We start from the raw sequence: 25,419 nt of genomic DNA on the forward strand, positions 1-25,419 counted from the left end.
GCTCTAGCTCTAGCTCTAAGCTCTAAGGCCTAGAGCTCAAAGAGCTCTAAGAGCTCTAAGAGCCTGCATCAACGTACGTATACCTTCTGCGTGGAGGGGCCATTTAGCCGCGGATGGCTCGTGAGTGCGATGCCTCGCACACAAGAGTGTCAGCGAGTGATCTGCCGCACTTCTCTTTGCAGTGTCCAAAACCTGGCGAGAGAGCAGAGATATTCGTCGAATGTTAGACTCGTGTTCGTTGCACACTTGCGATGTTTCTGATGATTAGCCAAGCTTGTATGTTGCACAAATTTAATCTTAATTTGGCATCTGACATTTGCAGATACTTTAGCGATATGATAATGTTTGAACGATAGGCGTCAGCTTCACGCCCCCAGTACAGTGCAGTAATACTGAAAGCCGCCAGTAAATGTGCCACCACTCTGCGCACCTGCTGCTCGACAAAGCTCTTGCATAGCTAACAGCAACAGCAACAACACCAGTCCGCTTCTGGTCTTGTTAGGTATAGTACTGCAATCCTCTGAAGTGGTTCCGCCTTTCCTTCCATTCGAGACTCTTCATCGCAGTCGTCAGAGTCGTGAAGACTTCAAGATGATAATGGGCGACAGCATCAAATGGCCCACTGAGCGAAAGGGCCGGCGTAAGTAGCACGTGATGTAGCACGGCGTAAGTAGCACGCCACGTGATGTCCGTGCCTCGAAGGAGCAGAGGGTGCGGGAGAATACACCTGTGCCGACCTGGCGCGGCAGGTCTCGCGTGAGGGGAGAGAGAATCGTTGCGAAGCCACATCACCCTGGCTCTCGGAGGCCCTTGTTATTCGGTTGTTCCGCGTCCACGCAAGCTATCGCCTGCATTCTAACTTCGCGTCGGTAATTGCTGTAAAGAAATTATTGCGCATAAATCAGAACAAATTGCAGAGGAAAGGCGCTGGTGGTTGTGGGTTTCGAAGTTACGATTACACGCTCAGAGGCCCAGTCTCTTACCTATTAGGCTAAACGAGCTACTCCTAGATAACAGGCCAGTGTACTCTGCTTTAAGACGTCATGCTACTTGGGCTAAAATTTCCATCGACAAGCCCGGCGTGACGGAAGCGGTGACGACAAAATCACCATGGCTTATTCGCGAGCGTCCCCATTAGCTTATATGACAGTTGGACAAGGTAGCGTGACGTCACAGAAATAAGTGCGCTGGCCTTGTGCTGTCTAGGAGGCGTTGGTCAAGCGTGTCGACGCGCTCGCTTGTCCGCGAAGAAATCATAACTCGAAGGACCACTCAGCGATGTAAAATTGGCTATTCATTCGTTCGCATTCACAACTCATAACAAGTGCTTCGGTGTAGACGGATTTTTTTTGTTGACGTTGTTGCCTTTGAATAACTATATGGTTCAAACCAACTACATGCACCGGCCGGCCGTCGTAAGTGGCGTGTAGGCGAACAGTGCCGCGAACAGCAGAAGTCAGTGCATTGGCATGTGAAGCAAACGACGGGAGCAGGCTCTCACGGTGGATCCAGTGATATCGCAATGCACATTTTAAAGCCTGACCTACCAGAAAACGCATGTTCGTGTGTCTGCTTTTGGGAAAGGTCGCCACTTGTACGAGGCAGGCCCCGTTCACGGTACCAGGTACTATGTAAAATATAAAACTAGTGCGAATTGCGATGCAAGTACACCCCGCCCACGGAGGCCGACGCGGTAAGCTACGATGTGGAGCTCCAGCAGTTATATTCCAGATGTTATTTTGATGTTCACGTTAAAATTGTCGCATACTTATGTAAATAGGGGAAGCAGGCAGCCGATGTATAAAAAATGCATAAGATACATACCAGTGTGCGTGTATAACGCGGCTACAGATTTTGTGCCACTGCATTAGTGCCCCAGGAGCATACGTTTATCTGCCGCTCTGCAATTAACTTTTCTGACGTCAACTGGGTCACTTGAAGTATCACAACATCACGCCTACACGGTGACGTTCCCGTCACGCGATTTGTCTTGCAAATGTGGGTCGGAGTCGAAGTTGTGGCGTTTTTCCGACTCTCAAAAAGCGCGTTCTTGCCAAATGTGACAATCAGCACCGCCTTTATGCTATTTGAGGGCTTGCATAGGAGATATTGAGCTAAAAGGCTATCGCTGCCACCGAAGTGGTGCACGATAACTGTTCTGATTTTCTCGCTACTGATACAATGACGAAATGTTTCTCAAAAGACCACAAAGATAGCCACAGTGATGTTGGTGGTTAGGAGCAATAAGAGGTAGGCTGGTGCGTGCATTATTTGACTCCAATGACGATGAAAGACCGAGGCGGGGAGTTTTCAAGTACGGTGGTATCGACACCCAGACGCATGCTTCTCTCATGCAGACGCGAAGTCCAGTCGAGCACTGTTATGTAGAACGGAATGACCTGTTCTTGTGGGAGCAGTTGCGCTGCGCGACCTTTATTGTGAAGAGACAATGAAATGATAAAGGCGTTCGACTGTATTAAACTTCTTTGACGCGACTGGCACGAATACATCGCGTTCCACATAGCAGGAGCTAAAGCACTTAGGTGTGTGCGCTGCAGCTTCAATTCCGCTACTACAATTAGTAAGTTTCTGGTCAATGCTCCGAAAAAACATCCGCGTTGAAGGCCTTACTCGCGTTATTAAGGTTCCTGCGGTCTATGGGGCTTCACGACAGACTCTAAGAATGCCGCCCCCTACCGCTCTTTACTGTACGCGCTTTGTTCGTGCTTGTCTCTCTCTCTTTCTATGTTCCTCTTCCGCTCTGTTTCTCTTTTTATCCCCTTTAACCCTTCCCCCTGCGCAGGGTAGCCAACCGGAACTACCTCTGGTTAACCTCCCTGCCTTTCTCTGCATTATCTTATCTCTCTCTTTCTGCCTCGCGTCACGAACGGGAGCGTCTCAGTTTGTAGCATTCTCGCCTCGTGGCAGCTAACGCTTTGGAACACTGTGCTAAACTGCAGCCCTGGCTTCGGGGCCGCCATTCATTCCGCAGTGCTTTCCTGGTGGCTGGGCTCTACGAAGATGCCGCGAGATATTGTACCGCCTTCGGGTTCGGCCCAGCCTGTATCGTATCTTTCGGGAGTAAAAACATTTGCCGACGATTACGACGCTCCCTAATTATAATGCGAACCTTATACGCGTTTTCTTTGTTGATGTGTTGGATAGCGTGGACAATCTGTATCGTGTGACCCATTGCAATCGGAGCCAAGTCTGGCGCGACTGCCTCGCTAATCCCACTCAAGTTTGTTTGCTTTAAGGTGTTTGGTATCTTCAGCTCGAGTACTTGTTGCTGTAGACGAGGACAAATAGCCACTAATGTTTATTTGTAAGGCGTGCAGAGGGGCACTGCCGACGTTCTAGTGACCTGCGAACACATTGTCCTCGCACTTTCATATCAGCGTTGCCGTTGTCGAGTCAAGTCAGCCGATGCGCTTTTGGGACGCCGTCTGCGAACAGCCCGCGCTGCACTCCGCCGTCGATAGATCCGTCATTTGACCTCTCGCAGGATAGGCTGTCGAACTCGGTTTGGCGTCAACCTCGGTTAGCATGTTAACCGCCGGTTTGCCTGCTGCCAAATTGCCCTAATCGCGCTTAACGGCAACCGCGGTCACGCTGACAGTGTTTCGTCGAGTAACCGCCGCTTCGCCTGCTGTGTAACGGAGATAACCGTGGTTAGCGATGTCGTTAAGGACGCCCTTGTAAAGAGACTATTATGATTTAGAATTGCAAAAGAGCGAGCACCTTTTCCGAAGCATGCGAGGGCTGCATTGAGCATAAGAATAGAGAAGTGTGAAACGGTTAAAAATAGAGCAGCCATATTTGTGCTAAACCCAACTGTGGTACAATGTTATTGAAGCTTTAACGTAAGGTTAGCTGCTACGTGCGAAATATAGATATTGTCAGTGGCGACGGCGACACTTCGATATCGCCTAATCCTTGTCACCCTTTGGCGGCAGATCGCTGCCTCTGCGCGGCTGTACTTTATACCAAAATCAGCGCAGATAATTGCACGTGCCTACGTGCACTGCGCAGATGACACCTGCATCTGGGCGTCAGAAGTAACTCGGCCGGAGGTTCGCGCAAGGTTAGAAAGGGCTGCAACAATGACGTAAAATTATCTTCAGAGACAAGGCCTCGAAATTTCAACAGTAAAGTGCGGATTCGTCGCCTTCACGCGAAACTGGATTACAGGATACCCGGTGTCTATAAATGGCCAGCGTTTTTTCGATTCATCGATTTTTTGGGGTAATTGCCGACCGCGACTTCTCTCGGCGCTCCCATGTATCCTACCTAAGGAAGAGACTCTCATCAATCAGTCACCTTTTCAGGGTTATTCTTGAAAAATCATGGGGACCGTCGGTGTGTTTTATGCTTCAAGTGTACAATGCGATGTTCATGGGTTTCTTGGGTTACAGCAATCCGATGCTGTCAAGCACCCAGAGGACAAATCTCAGAGTGCCTGAGGGCATGCAAGCTGGAAAGCTTAGAGCATATCGCGGTCTATACCGCGATACGCTTCAAATGCCACAACAATTGCCATCACCGGCTGACATCCCATCAGTACGTATGTCGCCACAGACATCCTTAGAGATCATCTTCGTCAGTTTTTTCGAGTCAAGACTGAACGCCTTGCTTCTCCCTCGGAAAGTCGGCCAGGTGCAACTTTTTAGGGCATTGTAGCCTCCTACCGTTCCCCTCTTCCATCCCACTTCATGTCTCCAGCAAGTCTCCTTGTTATTTGTAGTGCCTGCAGAAGCCTAAAGTGTGGCTGTCCATTCCAGGAGTTGGAAAGAAGTCCGGCTTGCCAACTTCTGCTACGAATCAAGCGGCTCTATATCTACTGTATGATTCATACTCCAATCGAGCTCACATTTTTACAGATAGCTCTTCGACTCTAACCAGCTGTACTGGTGCGGTAGTCATTCCATCGATGCCAATCTGCAAGAATTCCAAGATCAGCCACGTCACAACATCGACAGGATCCGAACTTTCGCCCCTCCGTAGCGCAGTGCTATACGTGCAGCAACAATCCCCGACTCACTGGGATATATTCTGTGATTCAAAGGCCGCCCTTGAATCACTCTTATCATCTCTGCGCCACAGCCCACATGAACAATTGGTAGCAGAGATACGATCACGCTACCATTAAGCGGTGTACCGGGGCTGTGACATAGTATTTCAGTGCCCACCCGGGCACTGCAACAACACTGACAATGAAAGTGCTGACAAAGCTGCCTTTCAGGCACATGACGTGCGCGAAAGCACCTCAATGCCATTGCGGAGAACGGATGCAGCCCGGCACCTCAGCGGCCTTGCCCATATTATTGCTGTAAGGAAATTGAGCACAACGGAGCTCACCAAACGGCGCTTATATACCATGGACCCGCAGATGACATTGCAACAATAACCTGGTTGTAATCGACGGGAAGAAATGGTACTGTGCGGCTTGCAAATAGGAGTTTCTTTAACAAACGCCTGCTAATCCCTAATTGGAATGGCGGAAAGTCCCAATTGCAGCAGATTTGTTAAAGAAATGGCCAAGCATCTATGGGACTGCCCTACATACCAAGACGAGAAGAGTGTCCTTCGTACAGCTTTGGAGCCCTTAGACGAGAGTCCTCTCACAGAGGAGAACATCTAGAGCACGGTGGACTCGTGAGTCTGCTATGTTGTGCAAGGCCAGAAAGGCGCTGGTGCGTTTATTGAAATGCGCCGGCCTGTATGACCGCCTGCGAGTGACTCAGTGATGAACGCTCAAGTGTGAACCAGTGCAAACTGTAAACTTCTATCCTTCTTCTCTTTCAATCTCCTTTCCCCAGTGCAGCGTAGCCTACGGGGCTCAGCCTGGTTTACCTCCCTGCCTTTCCCCTATGACTTCTCTCTCTCTCTCTCTCTCTCTATGTATGCATGCCTTAATATTGTCATTGCCTCGGCGGTGTATCCCAAGATATTAAAATAAAGTACACCCAGGGCACATGCGAGCTAACCATCATGAACAACTTTTTCCCCTACAAAGCACGTGAATATATAGCTAACCTGAAAAGGTCACAGAAGCAAAACAGGTGACAAAAATGTTGGTCAAAGCAGTTTATTGTACACAAGTGCACATAACTCTTGTGTAAACTTTAGGTTATAAGCCCTAAAAATTAAGTACAATAGTAAAATATATGACAACTTTCGCCAGAAGGCGACGCATAAACCGCGATAACTAGGTTCAGCGTTGCGTTGTAAGACTCCTCGAACTCTGTTCTGACAATTAGTTTTATAGCACGGCAAAGCGAGACCTACCCACACCCACACCCTGTGTGCGGGTAACTTCGCTTCGCTTTTGCAGCTAAACGCGACTCTCTATGCACGAACTACGCATGCGCGTCGATACTGCACCAACGCGATGTTGGCGGCGCTAGCGCCCCTTCGGTGCCGCAATTGGCATCGAAAAAAAAACAGCTCTTGTAAATTCCACTCACAGGGAGAAAAATCATGAAATTTATTACGTGCGAGAGCAGCTGAATGTTCACACGCGCATATTCCATCTTGAGCTCGAAAAAAATTAATGCGGGAATTGCAGTGCACCATAGCAACTCAACTGAGCCCATGACGAAATAATTCTCACGTATAAATTGAGACCTTGTCAAGAATACTGCGAATATTGTTACAGCGTAAGCTGTCTATACGTACTACGGCAACTATAAAACAACCCTCCTTGTTGCGCAATAAAGGAAAAATTGGCATTAGGACGCCATTGGACTAAAATTATTGTGTCTAGAGCAATGACATAGTGGAGCAGTAGGAGGAGGAGGAAATAAAAGAGAAGGCAGGGGTGTTAATCAGAAATGCGCCTGGTTGGCAGCCCTAATCTGGGGGATGGAAAAGAGTGAATCGAAATGAAATAGTGCACTCGCAAATAGCCATAGCAGTTAGATCGTATCCAAGGCGCTTCGTAGTATAATTTACTTCTTTCGTGAGAAAAAAACCTGATTTCTAGCAAAAAAGGCGCATAATTTTTTTAATTATTTTTCTTGCGTCATGTCGATTTTTACACAAGGAAATCGTGGAAATAAACGAATAAGTTTCTTTATTTTGTTTCCTTGAGGATATTTCGATAATATGCATCAATTTGTTGTGTAATATTCTGAAAAAGTAGAGGAGATTTTTTTTTCGGAGAACAATCAATGATGCCAATTTATTGCTTGTTAGTGTACCCATATTCACTGTCCGGCTGGAATATTAACCCATCGGCCAGACAACACCGTATCCTTAACAGAATGCTTATCTTAGTAATTCTTAGTGTAAGAATCATTGCTGACGTGCGGTTTCCGCGGCGCCGAGCGCTAAAACGTATAATCTGGTCTAAACGTTGCTGCTGTTCTGCACCTTTGTCGGCGGTACCAGATTGACCGGCCTTTTTTGTCGGGCGGTGTCAATATTATCAGGCGGTGTTTTTAACGCCCAATCGCATCTCACCGCGATGGTCGAGTAACCAATGCACGCTAAGAAAGGGGAAGCGGACCAATTGGAGACGCCGGCACCCTTCTCTTCACCCTGTTATCTACATTTACTATGCTAGCTCGGCCCCAACCGAAAGCCTCTCGTCTCCTGCACGCTCCTCAGCTTTAGTTTGGCCATATTATAAATAAAACCAGTCGCGGTAGGCAATAATATTCGCTTTGAAACTAAACAAGTCGCCTCCTACAAAGGAGGAGAGCGTTTGATTGAAGTATTGAAACAACCATGAGAATAACCGCGCGTGCTTGCGTCGGCAGTTACATGAGTATACGACATCAGGATATTGGAATAAAGTCAGAGTGGAATCACTTTACGTTATAGCGATAATGTTCCGCATACTCTGCAGAAAAGTTTCTTTGCGAAGTTCCAAGTAGAGCCCTTGTCCTTTCATTCAAGCACAGGCAGAGCCAGGTGAACACTTCCGCGTCACATACTGCGTCGCGGTAAATGCAGATGGGAGAAGCTTGTAAGACCTCTAAAACACAAGCTGGGGTGTTCGCAGAGCCTGCAACAACGTATACCTTCTGCGTGGCGCAATCCTTGCGCTGCGGATGGCTCGTGAGTGCGATACCTCGCATACGAGAGTGTCAGCCCATGATCTGCCACTCTCTTTGCAGTGTCCGAAATCTGGTGAGAGAGCAGATATATTCGTGGAATATTAGATGCGTCTTCGTTGCACAATTGCGATGTTCCTAATCATTAGCCAAGCTTGTATGTTGTACAAATTTCATTTTAATTTGGCATCTGACCTTTGCATGTACTTTAGCGATATCATCAAGCTTGAAGGATAAGCGTCAGCTTAGAGCCCGCAGTACAGTGCCACCAGTAAATGCGCCACCACTCTGCGCACCTGCTGCTCGACAAACCTCTTGCATAGCCAGGAATACTGAGCTTCGCAGTCCTAGGCCGCTTCCGCGCTTGTTAGGTATAGTACTGCAATCCTCTGGAGCGGTTCCACCTTTCCTTCCATTTCAGACTGTTCATCGCAGCCGTCACAGCCGTAAAGGCTTGAAGATGGTAATGGGCGACAGCATCAAATGGCCCACTGAGAGAAAGGACCGGCGTCTGTAGCAGCGAACCAGCCCCTAAATTCTTATTGGCTGCGACGTCACGTCACGTGTGTGCCTCGACGGAGCAGAGGGGGCAGCAGAATACACCAGGTGTTGCGTACAGGGGAGGGCATCGTCACTACACCACTTCACCCACGGTCTCGAAGGCCTTTGTTATTCGTCCGTTCCGTGTCCAGGTGAACGCAAGCTCTCGCCCGCGTTCTAACATCGCGTCGGTAATCGCTGTAAAGAAATAGTGCACATAATTCAGAATAAATTGATGAGAAAAGGCGCTGGTGGTAGTGGGCTTCGACGCTACGACCACACGCTCAGAGGCCCATTCTCTAACCTACTAAGGTAAACCAGTTACTCCTAGATCACAGGCCTGTGCATAGCACTTTATGACGTCATGCTACTTGGAACAAAATTTCCATCGCCAAGCCCGGCGGAACGGAAGCGGTGACGACAAAATCACCGCGGCTTACTTGAGAGGGTCCCCATTAGCTTAAAAGACATTTGGGCAAGGTAGCATGACGTTACGGAAATAAGTGCACTGGCCTTGTGCTATTTAGGAGGCGTTGGTTAAGCGTCTCCACGCGCTCGCTTGCCCGCTAAACTAACTCGAAGGACCACTCAGCGGCGTCCAATTGGACATTAGTGCTTTAGCATTCAAAACTCATAACGAGTGCTTCGGTTTCCTCGGATTTTTTCGTTGACGTTGCTACCATCGAATAACGATATGGCTCATAGCAACTAAATGCACCGGGTGGCCGTTGCAAGCGGGGTGTGGGCGAACGGCGGCGCAAACGGCAGAAGTCAGTGCACTGGCATGTGAAGCAGACGACGGGGCGGAGGCGCTCACAGTGCAGCCAGTGATATCGCACTGCAGGTTTTAAGACCTGACCTACAAGAATACGCATTTTCGTGTGTCCGCTTTCGAGAAAGGTCGCCACTTGTTAGAGGCAGGCCACATTCGCGGTACCAGCTACCAAATAAAGTAGAAAACTAGTGCAAATCGCGGTGTAAGTGCACCCCACCAACAGAGCCCGAGGCGGTAAGCTAAGACGTGGAGCTCTAGCATATATATTCCAGATGTTATGCTGTAGTTCAGGTTGACATTTTCGCATACTTAATTATGTAAATAGGGAAGCAGGAAGGAAGGCGATGTATCAAAAATGTGTAAGACACGTATACCATTGGGTATGTATCATTTGGCTAGTGGGTGTCTGCCACTGGGTACGTGCCCCAGGAGCCGACGGTTATCTGCCGCTCTGCAATGACCGTTTTCTGACGTCAACTTGGGTCTCCGAAAGTATCACTACGTCAAACCTACACGGTGACATTCCCGTGACGCGAGTATCCTTGCAAATGAGGGTTGGTGTCGCCATTGTTGCGTTTTAGACTCTCAAAAAGCGCGTTCTTGCCAAACATAACCTTTAACATCGGCTTTGTGCTCTTTAAAGCTTCCATATTAAATATTGAGTTAAGAGGCTTTCGCTGCCAGCGAAGATGTGCAAGAAAACTTATCTGATTTTCTTAATATTTATACAGTGAGGAAGTGTTTTTCACAAGACTGCAAAGATTGCCAGCGTGACTGCCATGGTTAAGATCGATAACATGGAAGTTCGCGCGTGGATCACTCGGCTCCAACTGCACTACAACAACAAGTTCCTCGTCGGTTGTCTAATGTTGGGCACTGCTCTGTAGAACGCAGTGACCTGTTGCGCTGCACGACCTTTACAAAGAGGTGACGTGTATAACGAAGGGTCTCGGACGCCGCAAGGCGTTTGACGGTATTACACTTCTTTGACACGACTGGCTCGAATACGTCACGTCCCACATAGGACGAGCTAAAACAACCAAGTGTCTGCGCTCTAGCTTCCACTCGGCTACTAGAATTAATGAGTTTCTTCCTCGCCTCACGACGGGGACCCTGTCGGTTTCTACCATTCTCGTCTAGTGGCAGCGAACGCTTTGGAACACTGTGTTCCTACATAATAGGAATACACGATTTCTTGTTATATAGTTCCTATATAACAAGAGTTACAGCCGTTTTATGTAACCATACTCCCTCCGCAGACGGCCACGCATTAACAGCAGACGGGAATTCAGTAAAGTTTACAACTTCACTGCGAACTAAGTAATTAAGACAAGTAAATGAAAATCGGCGAAATGATAGAGTCGTCTTAGCGGCCAATTTAAGCATACTTTTTCCAATATACCTACATGAGATCGAGGGCTACAGAGCATTCGCGAGAAACTGGAGACGAGCATTTTTTTGAGTCGACGCGACCCTTAGACGAACGGACATCAACCACTGACGGAGGGTACACTATACAGCCTCGCTGTAAAAGGAGCCGTTGGTCTCGCTTTCTTGTTTCTTGAGCTGCTTCGCCGCGCTCACATATGTCGGTAAGTTCGCGTTCACTGTCCGTTGCAGTCACTTTAATCTTTGCGATGCTTCGTCAATCTCAATGTCTTGGGAACTAGTCCAATCTTTAGTCATGGTCCATTTCACCCAGCTTAGCTCAAGGAGAGCGTCCGGTGGCGTCGAGTGTAAACATGCCGGTGCGTTTGCGTTCGACGTCCATGCACAGCAAACATTCATGCGCCCGACGCAACTAGAGTTGTGAGGCACGAGGAAAGAAAATGTGTCTTAAATTGTGCCTCCGATTAGCGACAGCGGGTAGCGCAGCATCAAGAAAGCAAGCATGCTTTGTTTCCACAGATCGACCATGAAGAAAGGCATGTTGGTATATGCTAATATTATGCTTAAAGAAAACCGACAGATGTGCAAACACAACTTTTCAAACAATTTTGCAAACGGGGACAAGTGGTACACGGGGCCATAATTTGAACCTCATCAATGCTGCCAGTTTCATCATCATGTCCCATAATGTCCCAAAGTATTAGAGAACTTGGGTCACTGGACTGCCATAAGAGGCTTGATATAGATAGAATCAAAGTGCCTTAAGTAGCTGAAATAATGCTAATCGCATTACAATCCGTGATGACGCCACCTTGAAATTTCAGCACCTGCAAGCGCCGTTACGCCTTGTATATTGACGCCACCCGGTCGAGCGTAGTTCAACTTTTATCGGTACAAATGGCCTACACTGTATTCTAATATAGCCAAAGACTGAAATAAAGTTTCACGAACTTCTTCTGAACTCTAACCGAATTGCGAAAAAAATGCCTTGCGCTGACGTAGTGGTCCTCGCGTTCTGCCGCAAAATAAAAAAAAAACAGAAATTGTGATTATTTTTTATTCTAATAAGCAGCTTGTGACCGTGAACTCGACAATTTGTAGTGGAGTTCAAAAATACTTTAACAAACTAAGCAAGTCTAAACTAATCTTAGCAGTGTGTGTACGTCATGCTGCGTCCCAACAGAGACTGCGGTGTCGTGGTTAGGCTTAAACTTCTCGTCCAGCAGCGCTCTTGCAAAATGTCGTTGCCCATACTTCGTTCACCAGGCCGTTTTCCTGCGCCCTGCCCTGGACGACTTGCACGTGGCACGGACCACTCTGCACCATGGATTCCCACATACGCCAGCCGCACAACGCACCTTTACTTTTTGGTAAGTGCAAATAAGCGATCGTTCCTGCGACGACGATCTTAGATTGCGCCAAACAGTCGATTCGAAACAACAATGATAGTTTTCCTATACCGTGGAAGCTTCGCAGGTGCTGCGGACATCAGGTTCGGCGAGAAAATCGCCACTATAACATTAACTATCACAGTCAAATTCTAAACCATTTAGTCGTAAATAAAGGAATTATTCCTACATTACCATTTAGCTGCCTCAGTTCACAGTTTTCGTGGACGGGCAGCCGAAAAAAGAAGGGAAAACAAGGAATATACGGCATGACAGCAAACTTGCAACTGATGCTAACGTTAAAAAAATTACGCACCGGAAGTAGACTCCGTCAAACTTTTTTTTGTGCGTATACCTTGTATCAGAATGGGCTATCGCGCATGTGCGCCGATATCGTTTGCCACTTCTTTCCCTGGCTCTCCTTTCCCTCGGTGCCTACGCAAGTACATAAGCGTATGAATAAACGACCAGTTGGTCATTCTTTGTTCAGCAACAAGTCGCCTCGGTTCATTACTTTAAACGCGATACATGGTGTCAGAAGCGTTTGTCGCGGCAGAAGAATGGACGCCGTCAAGCCCCCGGAGCCGTTGCAGCTTTCTGGAAACTTGAGAAGAAACTGGCTACTGTTTAAGCAGAAGTTGGAACTCTACATCACAGCGACGTCGTCAGACAAGCCGAGGAAGGAAGCTGTAAAAGCGGCAATACTTCTCAGCACCGCAGGTGACGATGCCTTGGACGTGTACAACAACTTCGTGTTTGCCGAAGGTGAGGACAAAGAAGATTATCAAACTTTGGTCAGGAAGTTTGAAGAGTACTGTCTCCCCGAAGGAAATGAGGTTTATGAAAGGCACGTTTTCCGCCTTCGAGTGCAGGACGAGGCAGAACCATTTGAAAGCTTTTTGCGGGATCTCAAGAAGCAAGCGAAACTCTGCAGCTCTGGAGAGCTTGAACCATCCATGATAAGGGACCAAGTGGTCTTTGGCATCAACGACAAAAAGCTCAGGCAGAGGTTGCTTGGCGAGAAGGACCTTAGCTTGCAGAAAGCTGAGCAAATGTGCAAAGCAGCCGAAGTTTCTGCGCAGCAAAATGCATCATGGTCGAAGGAAAGGCTGCAAGTAGAGTACACGAGGGAAACTGAACGAGACAGCAAAAAACAATATTGATGCCGTCAATGCGGAAGAACTCATGCACCAGAAGAATGTCCGGCTCGCGGAAAGTTTTGCTACGCATGCAAGAAAAAGAACCACTTCGCGGCATATTGCAGAAGACGCCAGATAAACCAAGTCGACGAAGCACAAAAGGCCGATGATAACTTCGATAACTTGAATATCGGCGTGTGCGGAATAACTGACGGCGCGGGAGCAGATTGGACAGTTCGCGGCAAGATAGCCGGCCAAGAACTGCGATTTAAAGTAGAAACTGGCTCGCAAGCCAACCTACTACCTCTGTCTGTGTTCAGGCGTGCCAATCGAGCAATGGAGCTAAAAAAAAGCACAGCAGTTTTAACGGCATATAACGGAAGCATTATCAAGTATGTGGGAGTCTCAACAGAAGTCCTGAGCATAAACGGCCAAGAACGTGACGTTACATTTTTTATTGTGAAGAAAGGTCGCCATGCCATCATTGGTCTCAAAGCATGTCGGGAATTCGGACTGATTCAAACAGTGAATGCAGTAGACTCGAGCGAAGAAGGCGCTCCCCAGCTGGCTTTTCCCCACCTATTTCGCGGAACCGGCTGCGTAAAGCGACTGTACAAGATGGTACTGCGACGGGATGCCGTTCCAGTGGTGCAGCCTGCCCGAAGGGTACCGTTGGCGATGAAGGAACCGCTTCGCGAAGAACTGAACCGCATGGAAGGGGCCTCTATCATTGCGAAAGTGGACGAGCCTACCGACTGGGTAAGCCCTTTAGTTGTAGTAAGAAAGGATGGCCGGCTTCGCATATGTTTGGATCCAAGGGCCATAAACAAAAGCATAATGCGGGAACATTACCCGATGCCATCCCGGGAAGACATTGAAAGCGAAATATCGGGCGCAAAGTACTTTTCTCGGCTTGACGCAAACGCTGGCTTCCATCAGATACCATTGGACGATGCTACGTCACGCGTGTGCACTTTCGCAACGCCCTTTGGGCGCTACAGGTTTTTAAGGCTGCCGTTTGGAATCTCTTCCGCGAGCGAGGTCTTCCAAAAGACGTTAACAGAAATATTCGAAGGCCTGACAGGAGTACGCGTATACATTGACGACATTCTGGTCTGGGGTGACTCGACAGAGCAGCATAATGAAAGGCTTCGAGCCGTACTAAAGCGAGCGGAGCAAGCTGGGCTGACGTTTAATGAAAAAAAATGTGTATTTTGCGTGACACAGGTGACATTTCTTGGTGACGTGATCAGCAAAAATGGTGTCCGTCCCAGCCCAGATTTAATTGAGAGCATACATGCCATACCACCTCCGAAGGATAAGCAGGCGGTTCGAAGAATGTTGGGCGTCGTGAATTACTTTCGCAAATATGTACCCTCATTCAGTGAAAAGACGTCATTACTTCGTGGCCTTATGAAGGAAAGCGTGGTGTTTGAATGGACATCAGCGCACGCGCAGGAATGGGCTCAGATCTGCGAAGCACTGATACACCCACCGCTTCTAGCACTCTTCGATTCAAAGAAAGAAACGAAGGTAACGGCAGACGCCTCGGGAACCGGCATTGGTGCCGCCTTATTGCAAAAGCACGGAAACGACTGGCGTCCAGTCACGTACGCATCGCGGGTTCTGAGTGAGAGTGAAACGCGGTATGCTCAAATCGAAAAGGAGGCGCTCGCTATAGTTTTTGCGTGCGAAAAGTTTCATCAGTTTGTGTATGGTCGCAGGATCCTGGTCGAAACTGATCACAGGCCACTGATTGCTATCGCTCAAAAAAGTGTTGTGGACATGCCACCAAGGCTGCAGCGATTTTTCATCCGTCTCTTCAAATATGACTGTCTTGCAATTCATCCCTGGGAAAGACTTGCTGCTCGCAGATATGCTGTCCCGTGCTGCCACGCTGCCTGGGTGCGCTGAAGAAACGGAAGACGTGGATATCCACGCAGTTCAAGTGGTCTCAAGCCTTGTAAGCACAAGAACAAAGCAACGACTGGAAGAAGAAACTCGCACGGATCCGTATTTAAGCAGCGTTATAGAACAACTAAACACTGGTGCGACCATTCAAGGGGAACTTAAGCCGTTCACATCCGAGTTGGCGGCAGTGGATGGCATACTGCTAAAAGGAAGCAAGATTGTCATACCAAAAACCATGAGGGCCGAAATTCTGCGGCGGATACACGAGGGTCACTTGGGACAGAACAAATGCAAGGCCAGGGCACGTAGGCTAGTTTTTTGGCCAGGACTCAGCAGTGATATTGAGAACCTGGTACGAACGTGCCATGTGTGTCAGAAATACGCCTACAGCCAACCGAGCGAGCCCCTGCTGCTACGGCCTACACCGGAACGACCATGGCACCGTGTTGGAATTGACCTGTTCCAATACGCAGGGCACTCGTACGTGGTAGTGTATGACGACCACTCGAACTTCCCAGAGGTTGAAAGGTTGGTGGGCACAACAGCGATGGAAACCATTTCTAAGATATCTGCCATATTCTCTCGCTATGGCATTCCTGCGCAAGTCTGCACTGACAACGGGCCCCAGTTCGCTTCAAGTGACTTCGCGGCTTTCGCAAGACGGTACGACTTCGAACATATAACATCCAGCCCTAATTTTCCGCGCTCAAACGGCCTAGCCGAAAAGGGGGTACAGATTGTTAAAAGAATTCTCAAGAAAGCTACGGAGTGCCGTGAGGATTTCTGGTTGGGCCTTTTGGCTTATCGATCGTCCCCCTTGGAAGATGGACGGTCTCACGGAGAGTTGCTGCAAGGTCGTCGTCTTCGGACAACTGTTCCCGAGTTCAACACTGATGGGGCATGCCCTGTATCAAAACATCGGCAATCATTGCGGGGCAAGCCGCTATCGCCTCTTGAAGCAGGAAACGTCGTTCGGATAAAAAATGGGAACTGGTCACGCAAAGCAACGGTGCTTAAAGAAGCAGCGCCACGTTCGTATTTGGTCCAAACTGAGACGCAATCGACAACATTTGCGGCGAACAGACGAGCACTGCGCAAACGTGAACGACTACGAGAGTAGCCGGGAAGACACTGAGCCGGAACCGAATAACGTATTACAACCGGTCGAAGATTTTGAACCGGTAATCGACGCAGGTGACACTGCGGCAGCCGACCGCTGCTCAAGCCGGCAAATGACCGGGGTTCCTGACTCAGCCGGGCAAGAAGACACACCAGGAAACCCATCCGCACTGCCAACAATTCGTCGGTCTACCAGATCCCGGAGGGAGCCGAAGCGTCTTTGCTACGACGAAAACTTTCGTCAAGTCTGCTAGCTTAATTGTTTTTGTTTTGTGTGTGTGTTTTTGTGTGAAGACAAGCAAGTCTTCCAATTGTATGTAGAAAAGATGTATCAGAATGGGCTATCGCGCATGTGCGCCGATATCGTTTGCCACTTCTTTCCCTGGCTCTCCTTTCCCTCGGTGCCTACGCAAGTACATAAGCGTATGAATAAACGACCAGTTGGTCATTCTTTGTTCAGCAACAAGTCGCCTCGGTTCATTACTTCAAACGCGATACATACCTGACAACGCCATTTTTACGTACTGTTGTGACATAAACTTTGACTTTTGATGTTGAAGTACAAGTTGGCAGCGTCTATGGCATCGCATTTTATTTCAGAATGACTAGAAAATAACACATGGTCAAATACTAGGCAATGGCCGGCGACCGCAAGAGATACGTAAGGACTCGACACACTTAGTGCATGCTGTTGTCGCGTGGAGTGACGTAGGAAGAACACACTGTGAAAGACGAAACTTTTATTGGGCGAACCTGTGCCCACAAAATCACGCTACACTTAAAGAACGGCGACAACGGCGAACACAGTCGGCGATTGTCGAAATCTGATCAGCGGGTCAAGTGCGTTGGCTTTCATCCATCAGTCATCGAATGTCATCAGTCATCGAACTCAGGGAAAAGGAAGAAAGATTACAAGAAGCTGCGACATGCGTAGAGAAATATGTTAAGGCAAGAGGCCTAGCCTGCTCAACGGAGAAGTCCGAGCTCCTAAGAGTATGGCGAGGCAAGAAGAATCGCACCGTCCCAGAGGAAGTAAACATTAAGTTGAACATCCACCTCGAGGGACAGCCAATCCCGGAGAAGACGCTCATCAGGATATTAGGAATGTGGATACAATCGAACCAACGATGTACCCACACCCTAACACTACTTAAAACTGCAGCCAACCAAGTGGCCCGCATGATAACGCGGGTCTCACGGAAAAGACACGGCATGAAGGAAGCAGACACACTCAAACTGGTCAGAAGCCTGGTGGTCAGTAGAGTGACGTATAGCCTCCCGTACTAGCACTGTACGAAGCACGAAATGCAACAAGCGGACGCAATCCTGAGGAAAGCCCTCAAGACGGCGCTCCACCTACCGCAGTCAACATCGACCGACAAACTCCTGGCCCTGGGGCTACACAACAGTCTCGAGGAGCTCCAAGAAGCGCAGATAATCGCGCAAATGCAAAGACTAAGGCTATCGGCAACGGGCAGAAGACTCCTGAGTAGATACGGCGGTGAAGCTACCATAAAGGAGACACAAAGCACGGAGACGATACCGGACGAATACAGAAACACTATCAAAGTAGCACCGATACCCAGCAATATGGACCCGAACCTACACATGGCACGAAGACAAGCAAGGGCAGAGTATGTACAAAGAACACTGGCAACTAGACATGACACAGTGTACGTAGACGCCGCTACCTACACTCAGGACAAAAACCACAAGAAAAGCAAAGTCGCAACGGTGATCAACTCGGACTTAAAAGAAATCACCAGCGCATCAATTCGGAACTGTACGGTAGTTGAGGCCGAAGAGGCAGCCGTGGCTCTAGCGGCAGCGGAGGGCTACCGATCCAACAGGTCCTTAACCATACTCAGATTCACAAGCAGCATGCCGCAACTACCTAAACGGCAGAATCAGCCACAGCGCGCTCCGCATCCTCCGCTCAAGTGGCAAAACCGTCAACAACCAGGCCAAACACACGATAGTTTGGGTGCCGGGACATACCGACATTACGGGAAATCAGGAGGCCGATAGGATAGCTCGAGGGCACGCAACAAACCGAGCATCCAACATTCCCGACCCCACTGAGGAACCCGAGCCGGTAGCCCAAAGCTATTCAGAGATACTCAATTACTACAGAGGCATCAGACGAAAATACCCACCCCCTCACAAACAACTAAACAGAGAAGACGCCGTAGCATGGCGACAGCTACAAACGGGAACATTCCCGTGCCTAAACATGCTCAGCAAGATCTACCCCACGCAGTACGAGAGCAAGTGCCCATGGTGTGGAGACAAACCAACCCTATATCATACCACATGGGCTTGCCAGAAAACAGAAGGGCTAGCCATAATAAAAAACCCGAGTGCGGAACAGTGGGAGAGGATGCTATCCAGCGACACCCTGAAAGTCCAACAAGGACTAGTAAGGCGTGCACGCAGGGCAGCTACCCTCAGCGGAGCCCTGGACTAGGGGAACCGACCCTGGAGAGAAGATGGAAGACTCCATCTGATGCCGCAAAAATCACTGCAAAATAGAGAAAATAAACGTTTTTCATCATCATCATCACAAAGTTCTACATTATTCGCGTCGCGCACACATGCAATCTGTTTACAGAAGGTCCATCTGCCTCTTTTATCTTCACCTCTTCCACCCCACACACTATCCCTCATACTGTCCCTATTGTGGAGCAAAGCCCACAATATATCATTGCACCTGGGAGTGCCCACATCCTCCGGGCTACTCCCGTATTCCTTCACCTTCACCTTCCTCCTGGGAGACTGCGCTGACCAGCTCAGACCCGCCAGAGCAGCGACGGCTGATCCGGCGGGCACGCGGAGTGGCGCGAGCCAATGGGGCCCTGAACTAAGGGCTCCACCCTGCGAGGAAGTCGCCCAAACTCATGATAAATAAATGTTTTCTCTCCCTCTATCTCTCTCTCTCTCCGGTCACAGACAGCGGATGGAAGCATCGATAACATTCCAGAAACTTCTGATACATGCAGGCGCGTCCTGCGCTGTGCGAAAACATTTGTTAGGCGGTGAAATGTGTGACCCTATAAAGACAAACAAGTACACGTGTCACTATGTTCTTCATGCCTTGTGTCCACCGCTGTGGTCAACGGCTTTCATCAATTTCAATGTTAAGCCAGGAACGATTAGCTAAAATAATCCAGTGCAACATACGGCTAGTCTTGGGTGACATCATATGTCATGTGTGTAATAGTTTCGTTATCACTGCTTTTCGAGAAAATTCATACCTTGCGTGGTACCGTCACCGACGAGGAATAATCAATAGGTTGCATACTTAAGCTTCCACCAGAAGACACGGCAATATATAGTATGAAAAGGAAAAACGAGGAACCACAACGCAACATTAAACCTGTATCTATACATGTGTCAAGGAAAGCAAAAGAAGCGCTAATCTAAGGTAACTGCTGAATCGGCCTCTCCATCTACATATGCGAAGGTGCTGAGGCGACCATGTGTCCTTAAATTTAATTGGGCAACTACGTTTTTTTTTCAGAATCGTAACACACCGGTCGACAAAAACAACCGACCTAAAATGTGTTGTCTCTCTTGGGTTTTGCTGGGCCTAAGTAAGATATACCGGGCACTGTTATAAAACCAGTGCCACCTTAATTTTGTCGCGCACTGGCGTTTTTCTTTAAATTCTTCTTTCGCAGGCGAGACGGTGGTGTTCACCATCGACGACGCGGACGGCGCCTGGTTCGGAAAGCGAGCGAGCCTGCAGTCCTGCCTGCGACGAAACTTCCTGCTCGTCTTCTGGCGGGAGCACGAGGACGCGAGCAAAGGCAGCTGCCTGGTGGCCCAGCGCTTCGGCGACCCCCGCGAGGCGGACAGGTTCACCTACCGGGTGGACGTGACGCGCGAAGGAGAAGGACAGCTCACCTGGAAGGACAGGCCTCGCTCGCTCCACGAGAGCGTCGAGTCGGCCCTGGCCAGCAGGGACTGCCTCTTCTTCGACGCCCGGAAGTTCCTGGAGGGCGGGACGCTGAACGTCGAGTGCATCGTCTGCAGCTGCGAGGTGACGTGATCGAAAAAGGTAAAACTCGTATTATTATTGCGCCACACTATGAGGGAAGCGCGCTGGCATGAAATGAAGAGTGGTTCTGTATGCAGCGATAATCGTTTCAAGCATGGCCTCCAAGACTGGCAGCCGGGTCTAGGAAGCCATGTTAAATGTGCAAAGTCTATGGTACGATGATTTATATTCGGAATGTTGCAGGAAAACGGGGCCAGGCCGTGGTTAGGTTCCGATCAAATTCACAAGTAATGCGTGAATTTCCCTACGACTTGGCAAGGATTTCTTAAGAAAGCAAGTTGGATTTTTTTCTTTACGCATTGTTTTTTAGAGTTTTCAGTCTCCCAAATTTACTTAAGAGTGGTTGCTTGCTTCGCATTCCCACTTGATATGCTTAATTATATAGTATTGCAGTGTATGAATAAATCTTAACATTTCATTCTTACACTCAAGTATCTGGCACTTCTTACTTACAGCGTTGCGCGATTGTGAGTTCGGCAGTGAACGCCGCCATTTCGAATTATAGGGCGAGCGGCTCTGCAGTTATCACGGCAAAACGTGTTTTGACGCTTACGCTCTAATTGAAAAAGGTGTTTGCTCTGTAGTCTACCGCGTGAAGACATTTTATTATAAATTTGTATTTCACACTTTTATCGGCTCTAAATTTTTATTCTCGCGTACTATTGAATAATAGCGTGCTAGGTAGTTTGTGAATCTCTTCAGCAAAGCGCCGGGCAATTCTTAATATGCGATTAGCGCGCGACCTCTTACATCCTGAAGGAACGTATCCCATCTGCTGCAATATGGCACACATCCGACATTTATACATGTATTCGTAACAGCTTTAATGCAAAGATCAATCATCAAATCGTAAGGATGTTTTGTTTCAGCGGTTTTACGAAGGTTTTCCTTAAGCTAAGTTTCCCAAGGATCTGCAGTCGTGAGGAACGCCGTTACGCGGGATCCGACGACACTACCGTGTAGCTTGGTTCAGCCTATCCCAGTCCCCGTCCCGGCGAGGTGTCTGCGATGCTCAATCTTGGCTTGGCAGCCGTTAGAGATACAGCTGCCACTCGCTTCTCCCGCCAGGTGCGAATTACGCTCTGTGATTCGTTTTCCGTGTCAAAAAAAGAAAGAATAAACTGTGCCGGTGGATCTTCATTGCCAACTGTGTAAAGTCTACGGAGAAAAGTGTATGCGCATACAACACGTGCCCAAACGGTGCAGAGAATTCAAAGACAGACGTACAGACGTCTATGACAAACACCGTTCTAGATGTCCATCGGTTTAGGATGAAACGATTGCGAAAGTGGAAGTAACAATGCTGAATGATCGAAGGGTGACTGTTCGGGAGCTCTGTGAGATGATTCCTGATGTCAGCAAGACCTGCACTGCCGAAATTTGGACAGACGTTTTAGGGTATGCCAAGGTTTGTGCAAGCTGGGTCCCGAGAATGCTTACGGAAGACCGCAAACGGCAACGTGGTGAAGCGACTCGTGAATTTCTTCATGCCTGCGACACCGATGGTGAGGAATTCTTGGACCCTGTTGCCACTGGGGTCGAGACCTGGGCTCCCAACACGACACCGGAAACGAAACAACAATCCAGTCAGTGGAAACATCCTGAGTCGCCGAAGCCGCAGAAGTTCAAACAAACGCTGTCTGTCGGTAAAGTGATGAGGATCGTCTTTTGGGACAGGAAGGGATTATTGCTGTGCGAATTCATGCCTGCCGGCACAACAATGAATGCGGACCGCTACTGTGACACGTTGCAGAACCTTCGCCGTGCGATTCAAACAATAGAAGAGGGACGCTCACGAAAGGAGTGCGTTTCTATCAGGACAACGCTCGTCCGCACATCAACCGTGTAAGAAACGATCTCATCAAGCATGAATGCATGTCCACCAGTTCAGTATTTTTTGAACACAAAATATGAATCACAGAGCGTAATTCGCACCTGGTGGGAGAAGCGAGTGGGAGCTCCATCTCTAGCGGCTTCCAAGCCAAGACTGAGCATCGCAGACACATTGCCGGGGAGGGGACTGGGAGATGGGAAACCAAGCTACACGCCAGTGTCGTCGTATCCCGCGTAGCAGTGTTCCTCGCTACTACAGCTTGGACGGGATACTGTCACACAGCCGCCCTACTGCCCAGACATAGCCCCAAGTGACTACCATCTCTTTCCTGAATTGAAGAAACACTTGGGTGGCACGCATTTCAGAACCGGAGAGGAGCTGAAAGAAGAGTTTTTAAGCTACCTTCACGGTTCGGCGGGAGATTTCTACGATTCAGGCTTAAAGAAACTGGTACAACGCATGGAAAAATGCATTGACCTTAACGGCAATTGTGTCGAAAAATACGGGAAGTAAGCTTTCCAAAAATGCAATATTCAATGCTAATAAACATGTTTTTCATTGTGAAAAATCATAGGGAACTTTACTTTACGGACAACCCTCGTTGTTTACCGAGATTCCACTGTCGCCAAAAATTACTGCATTTCACAATACTCCTGTAAAGCGTGCACCGCCGCAGATATAGTAATATTAAGGCGAAGCCGCCGTACATCACCAGGGAAATGGTTCGCGTGAGGGCTCGCGCGAGGCAATGGTGCCGTGAAGGCAGCTTAGTTGGTACCCGCACGAAACGAGAACTAGTCGTACATTAGGTAAAGTTAACTGTACGGCCTTAATTAGCGCTAACATTGTCGAAACAACACCGTTGCACAATAGACAACAGCACAATCTTCGGAATCAGCCCAGCTTGCCTCCTGGTCAAAAAGGAAAAGAGAAAGTCAACCAAGAGTCGACGCTGAATGAGAAAAGTTCCATGTAATTGCGCATGAAATACGATGCGAGTAAGATGTGACATCAATGAATAATGATTATAAAAAAGAGAGAAAAAGATACAGAATAGAAACAATCATTTGGACGACGATGTACAAAGACCTTGTGCTCTTTAGCGTCGACACATTGTTGACCCTTCCTTCTTTCTTTTTTCTGTTTTAATAACGCTGCACATGCGTTCCAGCCTATTGTTACTAACATATATTCATTCCGACCTCAGGATATGTAAGTGCACCAAAATAATACGTATGCTGAAAAATGCAACATTCGTAATTCCGAAACAGCAGTACCTACACACCAAAACGGCGCAAAAAGGATGATCGATAAGCAAAGTATGAAGAATCAGTACCAAGGCATAGAATACTAAGAATTGTCAATGATTGCGAAGATAGTTTCCAAGAATGACAGGGCGTCCGATCACATCCGACGCTCGCTTTGGTTCTAGAATTGGGAGCTCAACCAAGCGTACGTTCTGGGTACTTCTTGCTAATTGTGCAGCTCAAGCTTCCAAGCATAAAAAAAACGAGCTATGATGTATCCATCATCATGGGGAGAAGCATCAAGAGCAGCCTATATTTATGTCCACTACAGGACGAAGCCCTCTCTCAGCAATCTCCATTTACCGCTGTCTTGCGCTATCTGATCCCAGATTGTCAGAAAATGTTGTAATTTCAATCCACACGCATCTTCTAGTGCGCTTCTCTTCCCTTGAAACCCAGTCTCTCACTCTAATAGGCAATTGATTATCTGCCCTGCACCTTATATGGCATTACCAGCTTCTTCTTTTTCTTCTTAATTCCAAATAAAATATCCACTACCCCCGTTCACTCTCCAATCCAAATTGTTGTCTTGCTATCTCTTAACGCTAAGCCTAACATATTTCGCTCCATCACTCGTTATGCGGAAATTAAATTATCATTAATCTTTGTTAGCCTGCAACTTAGAGCCCCATATGTTAATAACGGTACGTATATACACATTTGTGCCCAAATAAGACCGGTTCGTTATAGCAGCTCGTCAAATATATGAATGCGTAGGAGAATATAGGTAATGAAGAAGGGCACAGCCTACTGCAGTCACTGAAGTGATATCCAAAAGCCCCGAAGACTAGCTATGGTTACACTAAACCTGTTTTTTAGTTACACAAGCATACCTCGACCCATCACCGTTAATGTCGAAAACGATACACCCCTCTAAAAGCTTTATCATAATTCATTGCCAGGTCCTTGAACATGGGAGGAGTGGAAACCGCGATGGGTCGTGAAATCACCCAGGCTATAGTTCAAAGAGGTTTGTAAGCGTTTTGGACACAGTTGTGCCACATATTAACATAAATGTTGTCGTGTGTTTATTAGCATGCAGGCTCAATACTTATATAAAAATAAAACGAGTCGCTTACATGGATGAGTAATCATGTAACCAAATGAGATAAAGCTTCGTACGAGCTTAAAACGTTTACATGGTTTATTCTTGTCACTGAGCATGCTTTGACATTATTACGTATAATGAACTGGACTGAGTTTGATTCAGCATATATAAAAGATGTTTCCACAAAGATGTTTGGACGTATAGCCTCAATGGAGGGAAACAGCTCAGAAACCCGTCGGTGATAAAGAGATGCACAATAAAGACGGACACAGCAAGGTCTTATTTGTCACTCTCGTGGCCTTTGTGAGCTTTCTGCGATGTTCCTTTGCACCACGAGAAGCAGGAAGCCCAACTAGACACTACAGCCAGAAACTCGTTTCCAGTCCAAAGGTGAATGAATAATGCATAAAAACTCGCACACAAACGTCAAATACACGTCGAAGACATGAAAAACCCGTAAAAAACACTAGAAATCTTACCTTAAAAATGCTATGAGCCTTCCGAACGTCGCGTTATTGCACATGAGTTCATACGTGCGGCGGACATTCTTTGCGACTATTCGTGCAAGTTTCGGAAGATGAATTACCAAAAATCATTAGCTTTTCATTAAGCTTTGGAGGTAGATATCTATATGGCAAATTTGGAGGCAGTCATAAAAATACCGCCACCATTTTCTTGAAATCTTAAAGATCATACTTATTTTGAGATAATCACCGCCGAATTTTCCAACTCAATCTATGAAATATCAAAATCGAATTTGACAGGAATTCAGAAGCATACCAGACGGCATACCAGACGGAAATACCGGATGGCGAAAGGAACGATCATGTTTGAGGTTGAAGGTCGAGG

The 25,419-nt window shown here is 47.9% G+C and overlaps 1 protein-coding gene across 1 annotated transcript in view; it reads right to left on the reverse strand.

Annotated features, from left to right (window-relative positions):
* Positions 1 to 19,982: 19,982 nt before the first annotated feature.
* LOC139046775 (uncharacterized) overlaps positions 19,983 to 25,419 on the reverse strand; it is a 135,048-nt gene continuing 129,611 nt past the window's right edge. The window contains exon 4 of the mRNA XM_070526340.1: positions 19,983 to 20,356. Within this exon, the coding sequence (XP_070382441.1) occupies positions 19,983 to 20,356 (374 nt within the window). The remainder of the gene's footprint in view (positions 20,357 to 25,419) is intronic.

This window comes from Dermacentor albipictus, chromosome 9, assembly GCF_038994185.2.
Source record: "Dermacentor albipictus isolate Rhodes 1998 colony chromosome 9, USDA_Dalb.pri_finalv2, whole genome shotgun sequence".
In the NCBI taxonomy this organism is placed as follows: domain Eukaryota; kingdom Metazoa; phylum Arthropoda; class Arachnida; order Ixodida; family Ixodidae; genus Dermacentor; species Dermacentor albipictus.